The following is a 21871-nucleotide window of genomic DNA, read 5'->3' on the forward strand; positions in this document are numbered from 1 at the left end:
CAGAAACGAGCGAAAAAGGTTCAAGTGATAAATAAAAAACGCCGTCTCGGTTTGTCGTCTTGTTGTGTTGGCTAATTGATAGATAATAGTTCAATTTCTTTTAGACTGCAGAGCAGAAAATCCACGCGAGAACCGGAACAGTTTTTCTGCAAACCAGGACAGCTGCTAGTCTAAAAACGGTTTTAGAACTGGAATAAGTGGAGGAAAGATGGGTTAATAATAATAATAATAATAATAATAATAATAATAAGCTCTGATGTCTGTCTCTGTCTGTGTTTCATGGCTTTTTTAAAAAATACAATCAATGTGTGTACGTAAGTTCCAGTCTTTTAAAAAAACACTCAAAACGGCAATTAAAACTCATTTCAGAATAAAATAATCAAAGATTATTTTAGAATTGGTTGCATAACATAATCAAACTAATAAATGTTTGTGTCATGATGAAAGATTGTTAATGATCTGGTTTAGCTCCAAAGGTCCGTTCGTTTTTCTTATGGTCTGTGTGTCTCTTTCAAGTGGACAGTTTGTTAAAAATAAAAGCACCCACGGGGGAATATTTTTAGTGGGGGAGATTTCCTCAACTGTCCAATATTTTGCTATCATGAGATTTTCACGCTTTAGGGACAAAAAACTTTCTTAAACCAAAAGATTTCCATAATAAATAGCTAGTACGATGGTATTAAATGCTACATATTTTGGCTTCTGTGCTTCTTTTTGGCAGAAGTAGTTAATACTGCTTGCCCTGACGTAATCTAACCAAATTAAATGCTGGAACGTTTTCAGCCGATTGTGTTCTGGTTGAGTGTTTCCAGAAGGAGTTCCTTATTGCATCAGATACATCTCTAAAGCACCTAAACATTTGTTCCATTTGAAATAACTTCACTGTTTGTGTGTGTTTGATTTTTTTTTTCCTCACAAAAATATCTTAAAGGATACAGTTTGGCCCCCGTCTTTCACCTTTATATTTCTGTGATGCCAGGCCTCCATTAATCAGTAGAGAATTCTAATTACATTGCCTCCAGCTCAATTTTGGAAGTGTAAAAAAAAGGCTAAGAAGCCTTGAAGACATTGTTGCCCCTACTGCCATGGTTTTGTGTGTGTGTGTGTGTTTGTGTTCTTGCTCATGTAATTTATTGAGCAAATGTTCGTCAGATCATGTGAGCACATTATGGGGAAAAGAGTTGTTCTGTAGCATCCATGTGTAGACGAATAAAAATAAAAGGAGACACGGCGGCAATGATTTAAGGGAAACCATTTTTTTTATGCCGTAAAGAGTTTAGTCTTTAATGAATTCCTGAAAATCTTTTTAGTTTGTTCACCATAATCCAGTAGTGACCAAAAAAAAAAAACCTCTGGAAGGTGTGCAGCCTTTTTAAGATGAGGCGGTTTTTATTTCCTGTTCAAATTTTTTGTGCCTCAGTAAAGTTTTTAAATGGTTGAAATTCTGGTTAATACACTAAAATAGCAACAGAAGCAAGGATTTGATCCAGCACTGATGGTACCTTTTGGTCCAAAGCAGAACTCCATTTGTGATATTAAATTTTACTAAAGCATCACTTTATCCCTGGACTACGGTGGCCTAGAGGTACCAGACACGCTTACATTTAAAATACAGCAACAACAACAATATTAAGGGTATTCCCTTTATGTTAAGCAGCCGGCCGGCAAGTGCAAAACACGACAGCAAAGAGCAAGGAAAAATGAACGTAGCTACCCAAAGGACGCTAACCTTACCTTGCTAAACATTTTTGTAATTTTATTGTAGTAATATAATTTAAAAAATGCTTTTGGGCTGTCTCATGTATTTTTAACGTTCACATAAAGAAAACAGTAAAAAATAACTTTAAAAAAATCATACAAACTTGGTTTTATATTATGTTCCTTTCTGTTAGAAGTCGTGTCTCGGCTTTCGTTGTTGTGTTTCAGTATTTGTTCATTTGTACCGAGATTGGTTGTTGTTGTCATCGTTGTCGTCTCTTAAATGTAAGCTCGTCTTGCACCTCTCGGCCACCGTACTGTGGACCATGAAACAGACATGCCAGAGCCAGAGGCTGCTTGCAGAAGTTTTTAGTCACTCATCGTGGAAAACTCCCAAATGGATGAAGCCAGTCGCCATAGAAACATTGCTCCATCTCGCCTCTGCCCACTCACTCACACTGTCAGAGAAGCAGCCAGGCTGGAGTGCTCGGCGCTCCCCGTCGCAGCCGGAGGGAGCGGCTCTGTCTGCTGCGATGCTCGGCTGTTACTCCAGAGAATCGGGTGGAAGCGAGTTAAAAAATAAATAAAAATAAAAATACAAGTCCCAATAGCAGGTGGGCGGAGGATGATAGCCAGGGCGAACTTTTGTTATACTCATCTGGTTGACAAAGCCACCCCCCCCCAGGCAGATCATACTTTCACTGTAAGATGAAGAAGCTGATTTTGCATCTAATTAAAGCTACAAGTCTTTAGAATCTTGATTTGCAAAGTTGATAGAAATCTGTTGTCAGCATGGATGAAGAGGTTTAGATGATGGATGTTGATTCATTTTCTTCCTATTTGTTCCTGTGCTTATCTTTACTGCTGTCAGTGTCTCGCTGTCTGAGACCAGCATGCATCACTGCTGCGATATTATTGTCTTGACAGCTCAGGTTAACAGCAGTTTTCCTCCTCTGCCGTGGATGCAGTGTACAGATTTATCAGGTTACCTTGGAAACCAGGGTTATGCACATCTTCAAGTGTTTTTGTAGTTGTTAAAAAGGTAATATTAGGTGAAATGTGTTTAGTGTTCTTGCAGTTGACTTTCTGACCAGATCCCTTCATTAATTCTTTCTCTATTGATTGTTTTTCTTTAGCTTTTTTTGTGGTTTGTGTCAAGTTGACTGAATTTACTACCAAATACTTTCTCTTGCCTCACAGTATCAGACAGAGACCGGGATGGTTAGAAAGTCTGTTTTTTGTTGGAGAAGTAGGTGATTTTTTTTTTTTTTTTGGCTGAAGCTCACTGGGCCGGGCCAGCTCCGTTCTGGCACCTCCATGCGTTCTGGGTTCTGTAAAGACGTGGACAGCCTCGTCTCAGAGAAATGAAGATAATTTATTTTAAAGATCTTGCTGTGTAAAGAATTGTGGGTAAATGTGACTATTGATATTTGCTTACATCCTTAAAAAAAACCTACTTAATGTGAGCTTTGTAATCCTGCTTGTAGTTAGATCTGCAGTCAGAACGCCGTGACTGTCCACCTGTACCTCCCACCTCACGCCGCTCTATTATTTTGCAGGAGACGCCATCATGCAGGCGCTACAGGCCAAGCTGCCACGGCCCATGCTGTGTGCAGCCCGGTTCAGCCACTGCACAACTCTTCAGTTGGGTCCGGTTCGGCGCCTGCGGACCCCCCACACCCGCACCTTATTCAGCGAGACAGGAGTGTGGGACACAGATTACCGAAGCGAGACCAGGTGCAGAGTGGAACGGTGGTGGCATCCACGTGTTATGGCGCAGTGGCAGAAGGATGCACTGGAAGAGGTAGGAGGGCTTTATGTTGAATCAGGAGGGGAGGGGCTGCATGGGAGCCCCCCCCCCCTCCCCTTTTTATACTATAAACCTTAATCTCAACATTTTTGAGTCATAAAAAAACCTAGAATGCATTCACTGAGGACTCTTATAAACTCACAACATGAGCTTGATGCTTCCTTCAGTTTTTTGTTTTGGTTTTGTTTTTTTGCTACCAAACCGACAAGAATAACGACAACTTTATTTGAACAGTTTGGCTTTTTTGTAGATTATTAAAAGCAATTTTTGTGCAGATGTAAAACTTGAAGACCCTTTGGTTCAGAAGTGAAAACCAACAACTTGAATTCAGATTCAAATAGGGAATTCAGTTTTTATCAAGCTGCTTGAGAGCTTTTTGTTGTAAAAATTCCAGATAGATCAAATTTAAGATATTAAAGTGAATCCATATCAATAAATGAGTGGCCGAAGTGACTGGTGTGCTATTAACAAAAACTAGATTTTACCCAAATTCTGACTCCCGCAGGTTGTCCTGCTCTCAGACTGTGACCTGTAGGCAGGCATGCTTTCGTACTAAGAAGCTACAGACCTAACATGAGAGAGAATCCTGTTAAGAGGCTTTAATCCTAAACTTTAAAAGCAAATCTTGTCCAGTACTGCCTGACTACTTTAATTTATTGATATGAAATGTCAAATGTTTGGATGCTTGTCTTTGTTTTCAAAGAGGTCACAAACAGGTAGGAGGTGGTGTAAACCATACAGCTAAGACCAAAGCTTAGAGTTCTTCTTTAGTTTGTTTGTAGATGGTTTGCATCGGATTTCATGTAATGGAATAAAAATGGTCAAAAAGACAAAGGACAAGGTCCATGTGGAGCAACAGTAACAATGTGGTCCTCCAGTACGAGTGAAGATGCTGGAGGACTCGGAAATACGACTTTAGACAGGCATGCACGCAAAACGTCCAGCCGAGATCGTTTTCTTCTCACAGTTTTGCTATGATGGAATGTTAGAATATAAGCCACAGCAAAAAAAAAAAAAAAAAAAGACAAACAGCAAAATTAGTAACACAGAGCCCAACACAGTAGGAAAGTGAAACCCTAGATCCAAGATGCACACAAGCCCAAAATACTTCACAAAAGTGGACCCACTTTGCTGATTTCTGACTGGTTTGTGACTTCATTTTTAGGCTTTTAGTCAGTGTTTTTATGAACAAAAACTTTGGTAAGATGGAATCCAGAATTTGGTCACTAAAGTCCAACCAGAACATTGGTGACCCCAGTGGAAGTCCAGGACAATTCAAATGTTTAAAAGACAACACTATTGCTTTTGGCTCTGTACCCCGGTCATATGGAGTCCTATACTGTTCATAATTAAATAAATAAATATTTAATTAAATAAATAAATATGACGTCATGCAAATACACAATAAACCAATAAATCTCTCATAAACATATAAAAAGATCATGAAATTGTGAAAAACCTGCACACTGATTTTAAATTAGCCATTTTATTATTCAATATATTTCATTTTGCTTTAAAAACCTGTTCATTATTTTAAAACAGCATTTTAAAATATTCATTTTTAATCATGTTGAATATTATTATAATTCTGTCTTTTTTCAGAAGCTCGTATTTCAAAATCAATATTTTCCAGAGTAGCTTTGTTTTTATTTCATGTTGCTGTTTTTTCACAATGGCGTATTTATTTCATGAAGAGCTTTTTCAGCAGAATGGGTCTTTCTGTCAATCAGTGAAAGTGGGCGGGATCTAAACGCTCATTGGCTCATCCATGGAAATCGACCTCGATACCCGCTCAGCGGTGTGCCAGTCAGAGAGATTATATGTTTCAGCGATATCCGCGCGGCTTTGGTTACATTAGAGATCAAATAGAGTCAAACAATCTGTCTGCTGCAGAAGATGCAAACATGTACGACTCTGTTTTTGTAGTTTGAGGGTTTGTGTGGACCAAACCACAGAGGAGCTCCGGTCATCCACGTCTCGAAGTCCCCGGTTGAAACACTCCTCATTCTTACGCCATTCACTTATAGCTCACATCGTGCCTGATGTCGGCTCGCGGGAGGTGAGCTGGCGGACCGACAGTCAGACCAAGCAGCTACGCAAAGCGGGACAAGCCTGCTCTGGCCTCCTGAACCTTATGATATTTTTCTATTTTCAATGAGACAATGATGATTATAATCAGGTCCTCTGATTTTATTTTTCCCTCTCAGGGAAAATGTTGAACCTTTCCTGTGATGACGTTTCTGACATCTTAACACTCTCCATGTACATTGTGCATCCATGCATTGTGACTGATATAAGCACAATCAACCGCTCCATGTGGCTATCAGGCTAAAAACATTAGCTTGTTGCCCCTCCCACACGCGGCATGGTGCATTCATGGCAACTCCAGTTCATAGAAGCTTAGTGGAACTCCAACAACCACCCAGCCTAACTTAGACCACTACTATACGTTCATGAGAAGATGAAAATTTCCGAACCGACCACAAAATCACCTGAATTATGCACACTCGCCCAAAGCCACTTTTATCCGCAAATTTAGAACCAAAACTGCCCAATTTCTGGTAACACTGTGGATGTGTTGAGGTGCATACTCCCCCTAGTGTTGAGGGGTGGGCATTGCGCCGTCACGTTTGCTGAAGCGTCTTCGATCGATGTAGTCAGGGTGCTGCTGCTCATGTCTGAGTAAAGGAGTAGCCAATCACAAAAGTGTCTCCACCTTGTCTAGTTTGATTGACAGATAGACCCATTCTCCTGAAAAAGCTCTTCATGAAATAAATACGCCATTGTGAAAACAGCCACATGAAATAAAAACAAAGCTACTTTGGAAAATATTGGTTTTGAAATCCGAGGTTCTGAAAAAAGACGTAAAATTATAATATATTCCACATGATTAAAATGAATATTTTTAAAATGCTGTTTTAAAATAATGAACAGGTTTTTAAAGCAAAATGAAATATATTGAATAATAAAATGGCTAATTTAAAATCGGTGTGCAGGTTTTTCACAATTTCATGATCTTTTTATATATTTATGAGAGATTTATTGGTTGATTGTGTTTTTGCATGAGGTCATATTTATTTATTTAATTAAATATTTATTTATTTAATTATGAACAGTATAGGACTCCATACGGTCAGGCTGAAACCAGAACACACCATGCTCCCCTTTGTCACAGATTCTGTGAACTGTTTGTTTCTGCAGATATTCCTGTTAAACTGAGTTCACAAACTGAGCTTTGCAGATCACTGGATAATGTCTAAGCTGCAGGAAAAGCTGTTGTAAACCGGCTGCATCCTTGCAGTGAGGACTCCTGCAGCTGAGGGATTGTGGGATTTTCCAGTATTTCTACCGGAGTGATAAAGCAGAAAAAAAAGGCCAAAGATTTTAGTGTCCTTAGTATTTTCGTCTCGGGCCACGCCGGACCTTTGTCTGTGATTTTTGGTGGTGTGTGTGTGTTTTCAGTCTGGGAGGGGGGGACAGTGATGAAGCGCGTTCATGACAGGACCGAGGTCCTAATTAATGTCCTGAAAAATTCATGACTCAGGTTTCCTGTTATCATCTGTCGCCGAGTGGAACTGGAACTTGCAGCGTTGCTGCGGCAACCGTATAGTGACTGTAAAACCCGTCATTATCTGTGCCACTGCCGCTTGTGTTTTGACATTCAGATAAGCCAACCGTGGAGCTTGAAATACTGATACACTGGATGTGAGTGAGCAGCGTTATCGCTCCTGACCTCACCAGTTAACCCTTTCCGCTCCATGATAGATCTTTCCAGCAGCTACGCTGCCTGTCTGGTCTCTGTCAGGTTCAAGCTTTCGGATCTTTACCTAACATTCTGTTAAAGCTGAACAGATGCTTTTATTTCATTATTGTGTGTTTTTTTTTTTTTAGAATTCCCAAAAGAAGAAGTTTTATGTCCTCTCCATGTTTCCGTACCCGTCGGGCCGGCTCCACATGGGCCATGTTCGAGTGTACACCATCAGTGACGCCATCGGGCACTTCCAGAGGATGAGAGGTCATGAGGTATGTTTATGTAAACTGAAGCATCGTAGCCTTCCAAAATAAAAGCTCGAGCAGATCACCAGGTCGGTGCTTCTGTTGCTCTCGGGATGCTCTGTGTTGCAGCCAGTAAGACCTCTCTAACTGAAAACATTGCTTCAACCTCATTTTCAGGGAGTGCTGCTTCTTGTACACTGGTTTCAACATTCAACTTTTCAGCAGAAATAAACATGTTTAGATTAGTCAGATTGTTCCTCGTAACTTTATAGCTGGAGAGATATTAGGATTTTGTCTGATCCTTAAAAGGAAAGCATGGGCTGCACGGTGGAGCAGTGGTTAGTGCTCTTGCGTCACAGCAAGAAGGCCCCGGTTCAAGTCCCGGCTGCGGGACCTGAAACAGAACGTCAATGGGGGACCTTTTTGTGTGGAGTTTGCATGTGTGTGTGGGTTTTCTCCGGCTTCCTCCCACCATCCAAAAACATGCTTTATAGGTCAATTGGTCAATCTAAATTGTCCCTAGGTGTGAGTGTGAGAGTGCATGGGTGTGTGATTGTGGACATTCTACCCTGTGACAGACTGGCGACCTGTCCAGGGTGTCCCCTGCCTTCGCCCACAAGTGGCCGGGACAGGCTCCAGCAGCCCCGTGACCCCAAAAGTGATAAAACGGATAAGATGAACTTAACAAGAAAGCAACCAAAGCAGGGGTCTGCAGCCTCCAATCATTTGGTTTGATTTCTTACCGACTACCACCCAACAGGAGCCTCAAAGTCTGACTTCACCTTTCAAAAAATAGAACACTGAGTTGTATTTCTGTTATACTTTGACATTTGTCAGCCAGATATTACCGGTAACTAAAATTACCGTAATTTCCGGACTACAAGCCGCTACTTTTTTCCTGCGCTTACAGCCCTGCGGCTTTTTCAGTGACGCGGCTAATTTATGGATTTAATTAGCGGCCGCCATGTACGTATTTTCGAACTCAGTGAATAGTTTGAATTCTTTATCTAACACCAAGCTCAAGGCATTTTTATTCAACACACCTCTTAGCAGCCAAACAGCATGCACTTGACTTCAGGTCTTAGACACTTCAGTCATGGTTCAACAAAACGAAACACGCATGCCCGGCCGCATCCCAGAATCCTTTGGGGCCATTAGACCCAACGTGCACGTGATCGCCGCTACAATATGATGAAGCTTTCAAGTTAAAAGCAATCGTTAAAAGCAGCGTAAAAAAGTCCACCGTCACCAACGGGTTTGGAAAAGCCGGTTTGCTGCGTGACGGAGAGAACAGCGCATGGAGTGAATTTACACTCCATTTACGGTTTCTAAGGAAACCATAAATGGAGACATCTTCTCCTGCTGCTCTTATAGAGCTGCGGGGCCGATGGCAGTCTGAAGGCTCCCACACGTAACAACGCATCCGCCCCTCATACACAAAACGTACAGTATTAAGTCCGATTGCTTTGCACAGAAACGATTTGCTCCATCCACCGGCGCAACGGGGACGAAGTGCTCCTCCTTGAAGCCGCCCTGGCCAGAACTGTCGGAGTAGATAGGAAGGGGAGACAAGGAGCACGCGGGGCGGGAGCGGAGCGCAGAGGCGTCCGCGGAGTGCAGAGGCTTCTGAATTCTGACGCACGCGCCGCACTGAGGCGCGCGTATCGCGCTGAGGCGCGCGCTTTTCAGTCGCCGCTGCTTTATTTTACCGTTGTGTTTTCTAACCAGTCCTGTTACTCCCATAACGCTGCTGCGACACAAGCGGAAGGAGAGCTTTACCCGTTCACCCCTCCATGCACTGCTGCTACTTGCTCATTCTTAAAGACGTACAACAGAATGGCGAGCCGGGCATTGGCCCCGCCTTTAGCCCCTAAGACTCATGGGAAATGTGGAATCGCGGAGGTAAATTTCCTCATCATAACTGAGGGATGTAATGTTGATTATATGGTTACTGTTTGTAATTTTATGTTAGATACCTAGATTGTCAATAAGTAAAAAAAAAAATGAAATAAAAACACCATAACTGAGGGACTTGTGAACAGAATAGAGGTCCATGCTGTTTGTCAGATGTCGATACACTCAAATACGTGAACCCGAGGCAAAATTGGCACCACCCACAATGTGCTAATGTATTGCACTCACTCTGGGATGCTGGGCGTGATCTGTCAGGATGACAATATCGGCTATCACGTGTGCGGCTTGTACTCTGACGCGGCTTGTATATGTATAAAAGCAGTCAAACACGTGAATATGGGTGGGTGCGGCTTGTAATCGGGTGCGCTTTGTAGTCCGGAATTTACGGTAATTCAGAGCTAAGTGACTTTTACAGGATTTTTTGAACCATAAGCTACACTTAAAATTTGGAGCCAATTTATACATTTGAATTGTAAATTTATTGTTATCGCGATATCAGGCTGTGCAATATGCATAGGACGGCAAAAATTGTGACAAATGGTAACCTTAAACGTGCCAAAAAACAGCTGCTTATCTCAGCTTGACGTGTGATTTAGTTTTGTGACGATACCTTTTAATTTAACATTTGAGTCCAAATACTATTTTTTGCAGTGATTTTTAAGGTTTAAAAAGTATTTGGATTTCATTGAACGGCGATTAAAAAGCAAAAATATTACACAATCACACAATTCACCAACCACTGAGTGTTACAGGAAGAAATTGTTTTTTCTAGTCATAAGTTCCCTTCCATCTGATAATATTTTCTTACCTTTCTTTTTATTCTGATTCAAATTTAATTTGAATTAATTCATAAATAACAGAAGTTGCAGTAGACTGCTGGAAAGTTTGAAAAAACCACATTCAAAGAGTTTGACCAACACTGAAACCTGTAGTTTCACTTTCTCTACTTCTTCATAAGATAAAACATTTGAATGTGTTTTTTCTGTCCAAATGACGACTGAATTTACTTTTAAAGAGCAACAAGGTGCAGTCAGAGGAATAAAACAAGCTTCAGGAACAATGCAAAGCCTTTACAAAGAGATGGAACATTATAAGAAGCCCAATTATCTGTTCCTAATGGAGGGGGGAAAAAAGAAGCGGGCGATTGAGTTAAGCAACATAAAAAGCTTGAAGAAGACGAGCAGAGCATATTTTCCTGGTGGAGAGAAATCCTTTATAGCATCCAGACAAATTAAAAACTCTCTCCTGGAAGAAAACATATCGTTATCCATCTGGATGGGGGCTACGAGGTGCGAGAGACCACTCTTCTGTTGTTCCTGCCAGGTGGGAAAAATGTGGGCCAGGGCTGCAGCTCCAGCAGCCAGCGGGAGTGTAGTTGAGCAGGGCATGCGAGCAGTCCCAGGGGCTCTCTGGGGTCTGCACCTGCAGCTGAGCGTGTCATCCTTCTGCCTTTGCTGTGTCTCTGATTAACTGCCTGCAAGTTCCATTTTAAATAAAGCATGGTTAGGAAAGTATGGCTCTTTTTTTCCTTCGGCAGAACAAATAGACTCGACCTAAGCAAACAAATCATTTGCCTGCGCAACACGAGAGCCAGATTTAACACCCACTTCTTCAAAGAATTGAATAAAAACCAGGTAGAGCAACTCAGAAACAGCAATCTATGGAAAGTTGAAAGTAAGACACACTTGGAATAGAAGCAGGAAACAGGAAAACATGTTGGTTTGAAGGAGGCCATCTGCCTGCTTCCTTCTGAAAGTTTCCTGAAGCCAACATTGCTCTGTCATCAATAAAATGCAACAGTCCTGTATTTAAAAAAATCTCTTATTTTTGTTTAAACAGCTCCTTCTGTGAGTGAGATTTTTTTTTTGGTGCTACCTTTACCCTATTGACTGCTTTTTAATATAAAACTGGGGTTGTGAGAAGTTAAACCTGTGATGGTAAATTTAAAAAAAAAAATCCCTACTCCTGATCTGAAGAGCTCTCCAGTCTCATAGATCAGTGTCGTTTCAAATCAAAGTGTTTTAATCTATACCACTCTGACACACCGTTTGATTCCACTATTGCTGTTGTTCACGCGGCTCCATCTCCAGCCTCTGAAACGTCCCACTTCTTTCCTCACTTCTGCTTTTGACCAGACAACAGCTCACTGGACGATCTTTGCTTTTCTCGTAGTTTTCCGTGTGGATTTGGCCCGTTTTAACTCTTTTTCTGTCGCGAGTCTCCCCAAACAAAAACTGGGTTTCACATGAACGCTTAAAGCGTTCTGCCTTAGACTTCATGTTCTCCTGGCATCTGTCGGAAAAGGAAGCTGTTCTGCCGTGTGCACACAGTGGAATGAAAAAGCTCTGCTTCTATTACCGCTTTGCCGTTTTACTTATTTCTCACAAGACAGGTTGTCCTCAAATCAGTTGGCTCTGACTCCCACGCCCATGGTCCTGTGCTGCATGTCGCTCATCATCAGAAAAACACTGTCATCACCAGAACAGTAACAAGACCATACGGGCTCTTTGGCGGACAGCAGGAATTTAGCCCCTTCACTCTTGTCTATTCAAACTAACGTGACAAACCTGCTGCCATTTCCGAATGGCTTTGTGTTTTCCTGATCTTTTTTTAATGTTATTTACACAGGCTATCCTAAGCAGAAGCGTTTTCCGTTTGTGTGCCTGAATTCCCCCTGAGCAGCAAGCTGAGCCTCTGTCAGCATAGTGCCATCCCTGCACTCGGCTTTACAAATGAGGCCCATGCAGTTACCAAGGATACCAATTTGTCTGAAACATCAGCCCCGTTAAATTCCACGCAATGATCCTCTCCAGTTCTCGCTTCATTGTCACTGTGCTGCTCCTCCACTTTACTCAGCCTGAGCTTTCATCTCATTTGTCCCTCAGGAGAGAAAACTCGGCCAAGGAGCTGGAGACCGGATAAAAGGGCTGTCTGGGGCGCAGTTGAGGAAGGAGGGGGGGTAAAATAGATGATCTAAAGCAGAGAGGCGCAGGGACAAACAAAACGAGAGTGTGTCGTTGTGTAATTTTGTTTGGGAAGATGATGCTAGTCAACACATTATGTTTAATGCCTTCCATTCCAACATTTTACCTGAGTTCTACCTGTTGTTAGCCTTTTCATAGCAACATTTGGCCCTATGCAGCAGCAGGCATCCTTTGTGCTTCTAGCCTGGAGTAACCTGCACACATGAAGCCAAACTTTGATCTTCTTCTTATCCTCTTAAAAAGTACTTTAGTAGGGATGTAAAAGATACAGATAAAAGAAAAGATCAGTCTAGTACTAGGAGTAGCAGCAGTATCAGTTAAAAAAGCACAGCTATGAACAAAAATATGTTTTTAAAAAGATCTCAAATTTATCAGGAAGTAAATAATTTTTTGTTGTTGTCAGTGTCTGTTTCTCTTGTGTCTTTACTGTCTTTGACTTTTTATGTACATGTGATGTAAGTAAAAAGACATCCGATCACAAACCTGTTTCTACCTATTCAGGTTCATAACAATTGGCTGAAGGTCTCTTGTGTTTGCTAGTCTTATGATAACATCCAGCTGGGCGGTACGGCCTAAAAGAAATTTTTTTTTCACACCAAAGTCAGATTTTAATAGATTTTTTTCTTCCTCCATTTACTTTTTAAACAAAAAATGATAAATGACAGAATATATTTAGCAAAAAACATCTCCTTTGGGAGTTGACCTGAATTCAAAGTGCAATAATAATCTATAAAAATATTTGTAAAACATTAAAAAAACATGTAAAAAATGCTGCGGCTAGCTTGCGCGGAGAGAGCAGCACTTTTCCTGCTCAACAGAGTGCCTCTGTTTTAGTCGTTTAAACTGATTTGTCGAATTCCCAATTGTGCTAACACCAGCTTTTAGACTAATTTTGCAGCGTGCAGTTTTTCTCAAAAAGAAATGTTAATAAATGGCAATTTGAATCAATCGATCAACTCGATTTATCACCCAGTCCACGATAACCCTTCCCCCCCCCACAGCACTGCAAACAATACCTGAATATAATAAAACAACGCTTTAACTACAAAGAACAAAACAGTCTAAAAAACCCTAAAGGCCAGGTTTTGACATTCAAAGCTGTCATGTCTTTTAGATAGTTAGTTTGTTTTTGCGGCCTAAAATAAAAAGTGTCAGTAATAAAAAAAAAAACTTTTATTTATAGTTTTCATTTATAGTTTTAAATGCCATTTATAAATTAAAATCTAGATTATAATGATTTAGGTAACAGGACTGAATCGTATCCACACAAAGTTAGTTGAATCTTCGATGTATTGATTTGTGGATCATGTATAAAGATGCATGTCCAGTCATGTGAGAGGAAAAGATACACATCCCTATACTTTAGCTATCAGAGAAGTATTAGTATTTTTACTTAATAGTGGCTGTTGATGATGAGTTGGATAACTGTTGATCTGTTGTGCTCATCGTCACCTCAGGTGTTAAATCCGATGGGTTGGGATGCGTTTGGGCTTCCCGCTGAGAATGCCGCCATAGAGAGAAATTTGGATCCAGAGGACTGGACTAAAAGGTAATAATAAAAAACAAAAACAGACTGAATCATGTGATTAGTTCCTGTTGTTGGCATGTACTGAGGCCTTGGGTCTTCACTTCAGTAATATCCAGTCCATGAGGGGGCAGCTGGACGACCTGGGGCTGTGCTTCAACTGGGACCGGGTGAGTGAGAACTGGAGCCCCGACCGTTGTTTGAAAAAGAAAAAGTCTTATTTTATTTATTATCTAAATAAATTATTTCAATTACGATTTTTTTCTACTTCATAAAATAAGAATCCTCGGTAAGACTATCATGAGGCCCCATCTCCCTCCAGTCTCAAAGGCAAAACACTTAAAGCAGGTTAAGTGATTTTATTTTGATTGAAACCATAAGAGCTAGAGTATTTACTTCAGAGTGAACCCAGGCCAAACAAAAATTGGCCTACCTACCAAGAATCCAAATCTTACCTGGGAAAACGACATAGACCAAAAGACAATAACTTACCTCCCTTACATAACAAAAACAAGAGAAAACATGTTTCAAAATGAATGGCAGTCCACTCCTACATCTCTAAACTCTATATAGCTGGTTTTGGAAGAGGTGGGAGATGTCAAACGAGCCTCCTTGGGTCTTCCTCCTGGTTCCTTTTACAGCAGGTGTGATTCCAGGTGGGACTTCCGGCAGCCAATCCACTCCTGGTGCTGGAGCACTGCGCCAATCGCAGCCCGGCACACTGGAACTAAAAAAAGAACCTGATTGGGGAATGGATTGAATTATTTAAAGACTTTTTTTTTTTTTTTAAGAATTTTTGTGTTATTTCTAGGGGGCTGTTTTTGCAGTGTGAGGACCAAAAGCATCAACTACTTTGTCGGACTGCTACTTGGAGTGTTCGTAACACTTTGTACTGCAGACTTGACTCTGGCTTTCTTGTGCAGGAAGTGACCACTTGTCTCCCAGACTACTACAAGTGGACACAGTATCTATTTATCAAGCTCTTTGAATCGGGGCTGGCATATCAGAAAGAGGTAGGAATGGCCCTCAGCTTTTCATGGTTGTCATGGTTTTTCTTTTAGAAGAACTGATGTGATTGCATGTGAGTTTTCTGGCAGTCACACAAAATGATGAAAGCTCTTCATCCTTTACTCTTTAAGGCAAATGAATGCGCTGAAAGAGCTGGTGGAAGTCTTTCTGTGGGCTTTAATAAAATGGAGCAGTTCTTGAAAATCAGCTTTTGGTTTGTTTGTTGAATTCAAACGTTTCCTTTTCCTCCTAAACTGTGCAAGTTTTGTGTTCCAGGCTGTTGTTAACTGGGACCCTGTTGACCGGACGGTGCTGGCAGACGAGCAGGTGGATGAAAGCGGCCGGTCCTGGAGGTCTGGTGCTCTGGTGGAGCAGAAGCTACTGACACAGTGGTTCATAAAGACGACCAACTATGCCAAGGTACGGCTGCAATCTATGTGGGAAGGGGAAGTTTCTCCAAACCACTAAAATTGGTTCATATTTTCCGATTTGACACAAATTAACCAAATGTTTCTCTAGATGGTCACTTTATCGTTTGGTGAATGTAACTTATGCTGCTGTATTTCTGAATTTTCCTTTTTGCTGCCGCAGATGAGTGAATTTCCCCATCGTGAGATAAATAAAGTTATCTAATCTAATCTAATTTTAACTACAACATGAGTTGTGTTTAGTTGTGACAACTATTTTCATGTAGTGATTTAAAACATGTAAAAAATGTAAATGCATTCATTAAAAACAAAAAGCTGTGGAAATATACAAGATATTGCTCCAAAACAGGATCAATTTAAGGATTTGATTAATTAATAGTGTATTTTATAAACAAAAATGCATTTTTTTAACTCTACCAGGCAGTGGAGTACCTGTTTATCTATGTGTGAATGTATGTGCACGTTTGATTTACAAAAAATAAGAAAGCAACTTTTTTCATAACAATCAGAGCTGACACTTGGATAGGAGCAGCTGCAGCCCTGCATCTGGTCCTGTAATCAGACCCCTGCAGACCGTCAGCTGTAGGCTGGCCTCTGTGTTCAGAAGGAAAGTATGCAGCAGACCTGAAATTAGTCTGACTGAGCTCGCTGATGAGCCTCAACCTTTTCCAGATAGGGTGACCATTGTTGCCCTGGGGTGAAGTTAACCCCTTCATACTGACACAAACACTGGAAGGATTATTTCTGCCGTACAACATCCAAACCATATTTTAGTGTTGAATTTAAATGTGTATGGAAAAAAAAATCCCTGCATTGTAATAACTGTTTAATGTAAAGGTGGGGACATTTCACCTGATTTATAATTGTTTAACCCTCTGTTGCAGTACAAACAAAAGATCATCAGAATGAAATCCAATAAGGTTGCAGCTTTATCTGACATTGTAGCCATTTTAGGCCCAAATCAACATCTGTAGGACACAAAGACAAACGTGAAATATTTAAAATGTTAAACATGAAAGCAGAATGAAATAAGTTCAAAGTGAGTTCAAAGAGTGTCCTATCAAGTGACTTTTTTCATTTCTTTTAGTATAATAAATGCAACAAATGAATTATGCAGGTTTGTCTAAAACCCTTACGATAATCATTATTATTCTTATTATCATTATTATTATTATTATTATTATTATTATTATTATCAGCAGTGTTATTAGAGGGTGCTGTGGTATAGACCTCTGTTTGGAGCATCGCAGGTTTGGTGCCCCCCCCCCCCCCCCCCACCCCATGTATTGAAGTGTTCTTGGGCAAGACACTGATGTTGGCACCAACCAGTGTGCTTTGAGGCTTCAGACAAGGAAGACAACTGCTTAATATTTACCATTATGTTTCCTTGGACAGCGTTACATTTTTTCTTCTTTGAAAGATTTTTTCTAGAATACTATCCTAAACATTCTTGAGTCTTCAATGGCCTTGCTGATGAACGGGGGTTTTACTTAAAATCTGATGATACATGGCCCCATTCATTCTTTCCTTTAAACAAATTAGTCTTCCTGGTCCCTTTGGTGAAAAACAGCCCCAAAGCATGATGGTTCCACCCCCGTGCTTTACAGTAGGTAAATGTAGGGAGATTATCAGTGGTCTTGTTTGTCTTCTATTTCCTAATAATTGCTCCAACAGTTAATTTCTTCACACCAAGCTGCTTACTTATTGCAGATTCAGTCTTTTCAGTCTGGTGCAGGTCAACAATTGTGTTTCTGGTGTCCTTAGACAGCTCTTTGGTCTTGGACACAGTGGAGTTTGGAGTGTGACTGTTTGAGGTTGTGGACAGGTGTCATTTATATAGATAACCAGTTCAAACAGGAGCCATTAATACAGGTAACCAATGGAGGACAGAGGATCCTCTTACAGAGGAAGTTACAGGTTGCTTGTTACTTGCTTTTTTGTAGGTGACCAAATACTTGTTTTCTACCATAATTTACAAATACATTCTTTAAAAATCAGACAATGTGATTTTCTGGGTTTCTTTTCTCATCTTGTCACTAATAGTTGAGGTTTATCTATGATGAAAATGACAGGCCTCTCATCTTTTTAAGTGGGAGAACTTGTACAGTTGGTGACTGAATGAATACTTCTTTGCCCCTCTTTAGGACATCTTAATTGCCATTTTGGTTCTTTAAATATCACAGTAATACATAGTTAAAATTGTTGCTGATTACTGTGTTTTTCTTTCTGTTTGTGTCTCTTAATTTGGTGCATGCTCACCGTTGAGATTAAATTCTTGGTGATATCCAAATCAATCTCAGGCTAAGAAACCGTTTTTAGCAAAACGTATCATTTCAAGAAAGTACCGGTAAATCTAATGAATTCAATTGTTTATCATTCATTCATTCATTCATTTATTCATTCATTCATTCATTCATTCATTCATTCATTCATTCATTCATTCATTCATTCATTCATTCATTCATTCATTCATTCATTCATTCATTCATTCATTCATTCATTCATCTTCTTGACCGTTTATTCCCTTTCGGGGTCACGGGGTTGCTGGAGCCTATCCCGGCCACTTGGGCGTAGGCAAGGGATACCCTGGACTGGTCGCCAGTCTGTCGCAGGGTAGAATATCCTCAATCACACATCCATTCACTCTCACTCTCACACCTATGGACAATTTAGAGTTGCCAATTAACCTATAAAGCATGTTTTTTGGACAGTGGGAGGAAGCCGGAGATCCCGGAGAAAACCCACGCATGCACGGGGAGAACATGCAAACTCCACACAGAAAGGTCCCCCCATTGATGTTGTGTTTTTCATGTCCCCCAGCCGGGACTTGAACCGGGGGCCTTCTTGCTGTGAGGCAAGAGCGCTAATTGCTGCGCCACCGTGCTGTTTATCATTTTTTTTTAAAATGTTTAAACTTTTTTAAACATGAACTGAAACTTATTACAAACTACAACGTGAGAGACACTAAAAATAAAGCAAAAAAAAATCAGTTTAATATGCAGTATTATTAAAAAAGTGGTTCAAATATATATTTTTCCTGCTTTTATAGTAATTAATGATTAACTGTGCTCCTAAAATCACGTCCATCCATTTCAGTGAATGTTGCCTGCTGTGACCATGTTTTTCTACATTTCTGATTTTTCCCTGATCAACAGATATTTTGGAGGGAAGCAAGAAGGTGTTAAGTGGAAACAGTGCGATGCACAGACGGAGGGAAAAAGAGAAAAGTGTCAAGCGGTGTGTCTGGGCTGTGATATCCTGCACGTGCGTGCTTCTCTGCTCGCCTCTGCACATGTTCCAGCCTGCTGTATAAAATTACCTCCGGAGAATATTTATTAAATTCGTCACACTGTTCAACTTTGCACAATGAGTGCGGATTAATCATCAAATTTTAATGCACAATCTTCAGGAGGCTGACTTGTGCCGTAAATGTTTTTAATTCCATGCATAATCATAATAATAGTCTCTAGATTTAAAGGATGTTTTATATCTTCTCACTACCTTGTAACCCTTGTGCTATCCTAGGCACTTTAACGTTGGGAGTTGGGTCAACTAGACCCACTAGACAGTGCTCTGAACCTTTTTTCTTCAATGATTTGTGATCTTCACTGGTGTCCATGGATTACATGAAATCTTTCCACCTTTATCCACCTTTGTCATGGTAGGGAGAACACGTCAATGTAAGGGTGGGGTCATCTAAGATAGCACAAGGGTTAAAGTGAGAAGTTCTGCAATGCTCAACAGGGTAATAATTTAGTCAGAGTTTTATTGGACATCTTGTTGGTTCTCACCAACAAAGGGACAATTTTCTTTGGTAATCAATTGTACTATAATTCCCCTCACCCCAGAAGTTTCTCCCAGTTGCCATGGAGACTCCTGTCCTTGCTGTACATGTTTCAGTTTCCTTTTTTCCTTCGGTGCCCATTCTCTGATTTGTAGACCTGCGAAGTCATTGTTATTTTTTTCTGAAAGTTGACTTGTCATTGTTCTGCTGGCAGACGCCTTCAGTCACACTGACACACATTCACTGCATTTATGGAACCAGACCCCCCCCCACACACACACACACACACACACACACACAAACACAGAGTCTTGGTTGAAGTGACGACTCCAGCCAGTGTTTATGTTTGTATCAAAAAGTCGTGGATGTGCTGCTGCGTGCTGAGCGGCGCTGTTAAAGGGATTGTGACGGACTGAATGGAAAGGGAGACTTGGAACAACTCTCTCCACAGACAGTGGTGACTTTTCGGCACTTCCCCTCAATAATCGTAGCCCTCTTTAATCATACTGAATGCGTTTTGTTGTGCTGGTGAACAAAAGGAAAGAGCAGACGCTCTGTATAGGTGATTTCTTTAGGATATTAAAAGTCTTAACGTGAGCAGAGGTCAGAATTTTTCGAAATCCCGTCTTTGTCTGTGTGTTTTGGATAAATTCCACACTCACTTGAGACCTGCCCTGTTATCCAAACACATACTCGAGAGTACGTTGACTGTTTGGTACAAGAATGAGGTCTTTCAAGGCGGTTTACGTCTTTCTCCTCTCACCAGCCTCTCTTGGATGCCCTGGAGGAGCTTCCAGAGTGGTACGGGGTCAAAGCCATGCAGGCAAACTGGATAGGAGAATGCACCGGCTGCTATTTTGATTACAGACTCAAGGTAAATCTCTACTTTGTCCTCTGTTCACTTTTGATCTTTCTTTTTTTTTTTTTCAGTTGTCGATAGTGTTTTCTAAATGCCCCATCTTTTTGTCCTGCTTTTGTTTACCCTTGTTTTTCTGAGACCGATTTCAACAACGCTCCAAAATCTCCCCTTTCTCTTTTGCTCTAAGTGCTTGAATCATCTACTCATAACAGTTCCTCCAAATGAATGATGTCACATTCAGTGCGATTGACTTCTCCGTACTTTGGGGGTCTCACTGGCAGCAAAAGGTCCACTGAGAATTTTGAATTTGAAGAATGAACCTTGAACCACAATATTTTAGGTTTTTGATTTTAAGGGGAAGTTAGATTGTTTTTTTCTAAATAATTCAAGTTAAATTTGTTGGTTGACTTCTAATTTTTACTCAATAGGCTCCATGTTGATGGATCCAATGAGCAGAGAAAATCTTTTTAAATTATTCATTTATAATATTTACAACTAATGATTAAATTTCTTACATTCAGATCTTAAATAATAAAAATGAGAATTGTGGATTTAGTGTTTAAAACTAACATGTAATGTGAATGATGCCCTGCTTTATGGTGTTGACTAAACTCAGGGTCTTGGTCTGTGTTTATAATTTAGACCAGTTCTTAAAATCACTTTGCACGTTCTAATGTACCAAACTTTACTCTGTTTTCACAATTTGCCATTTAAGAAGATAAATCGTTGTAAGTTGGGAGAGAATAAGTTTCAAAAATAAGTTGTACACTGTTTTTCTTTGTTTTTGTTGATAACTTTTAACGTGTTCTGCAGTATTTTGCAGAACCCTAGCAGGCACATTACACTAACCCTGCAATGGTGCTACCCCAGAGGTCTAGAGTAGGGGGGGTTTAATAAGGTTAAATGCAAATGAACAGTTTAATGAGCATGTTTATTGCAGTGGTATGTTCATTATAGAACACAAACGCATCTAAATACATTTGAAGCAAACTGACTGAATTCCACATTTGATGACTAGAAAAAAAAAATTAAGACCAGGGGGAAAAGAAGAGGAGGGAAGAAGAGAGAAGGGTTGGAAGGGGGGGGGGTTGAGGAAGTAAAAGGATTATTATAGAAAGGGGGGATAAAATTATAAAGCAATAAGAAACAAGTTGCAGGAAGTTTAAAATCATCACTGTCAGGTGTAAGTGTTAGTCTAAAAGGGGCGGGGCCAGTCCACACACAATCACATGATACCAGCATCCCTGTTGGCTCCAAAAACCATTAAAATCAGTGTTGCTCACTTGTAGCTCGCTTTTGTGGCGTCTTCATTTGACTTTGGTTCTTGTGAAAAACGCTGAGGAGCCGTAAAACACTTTCCAGTTGCTTCACGTTTTCGCCTTTGTCAAAGTTAGCGTGTCTCGTCTGGTAATGCCTCTTGATATTAAATTCCTTGAAAACAGCCACGATCTCTTGACATATTAGACAGACGGTTGTTTCCTGTTTCAATAAAAAAAGCCAATTTCCATTTGTCCTGGAAGTGCTGGCTCTCGTTTTCAGCCAATCACAATCAAGCAATTGTATACACTGTTGTTAGAAATCACTGGGGGATGTAAACTTTAGATGTTTATGACATGAGCTTGAGGGCCAATGAAAATAATTTTGTCCAGAGGTTCCAACATTTATGTAGATTTCTTCTAGGTGAATGGCAAAGAGACGGGGGAGACCTTGTCAGCTTACAGCTCTTCTCCAGAAGTGGTGTTCGGAGCAGCTTATGTGGCCATCCTGCCCTCCCACAGACTGCTGCACGGGAGCAGCTCCGTCCGGTTTGCTCTGCTGAAAAGCTTTCAGTCCGGCACAGGTAAACTTCTCTCCACTCTCTACCC

The 21871-nt window shown here is 40.6% G+C and overlaps 1 protein-coding gene across 2 annotated transcripts in view; it reads left to right on the forward strand.

Annotated features, from left to right (window-relative positions):
• Window positions 1-21871, forward strand: part of lars2 (leucyl-tRNA synthetase 2, mitochondrial) — a 45912-nt gene that overhangs the window by 6600 nt on the left and 17441 nt on the right. For both annotated transcript variants that reach the window (XM_023963894.1, XM_023963893.1), the window contains exons 2-9: window positions 3258-3502; window positions 7400-7531; window positions 13860-13951; window positions 14037-14097; window positions 14851-14940; window positions 15212-15355; window positions 19914-20021; window positions 21687-21846. In XM_023963894.1, the coding sequence (XP_023819662.1) occupies window positions 3269-3502; window positions 7400-7531; window positions 13860-13951; window positions 14037-14097; window positions 14851-14940; window positions 15212-15355; window positions 19914-20021; window positions 21687-21846 (1021 nt within the window). In that variant the 5' untranslated portion in view covers window positions 3258-3268. The remainder of the gene's footprint in view (window positions 1-3257; window positions 3503-7399; window positions 7532-13859; window positions 13952-14036; window positions 14098-14850; window positions 14941-15211; window positions 15356-19913; window positions 20022-21686; window positions 21847-21871) is intronic.

This window comes from Oryzias latipes, chromosome 16, assembly GCF_002234675.1.
Source record: "Oryzias latipes chromosome 16, ASM223467v1".
Taxonomy (NCBI): Eukaryota; Metazoa; Chordata; class Actinopteri; order Beloniformes; family Adrianichthyidae; genus Oryzias; species Oryzias latipes.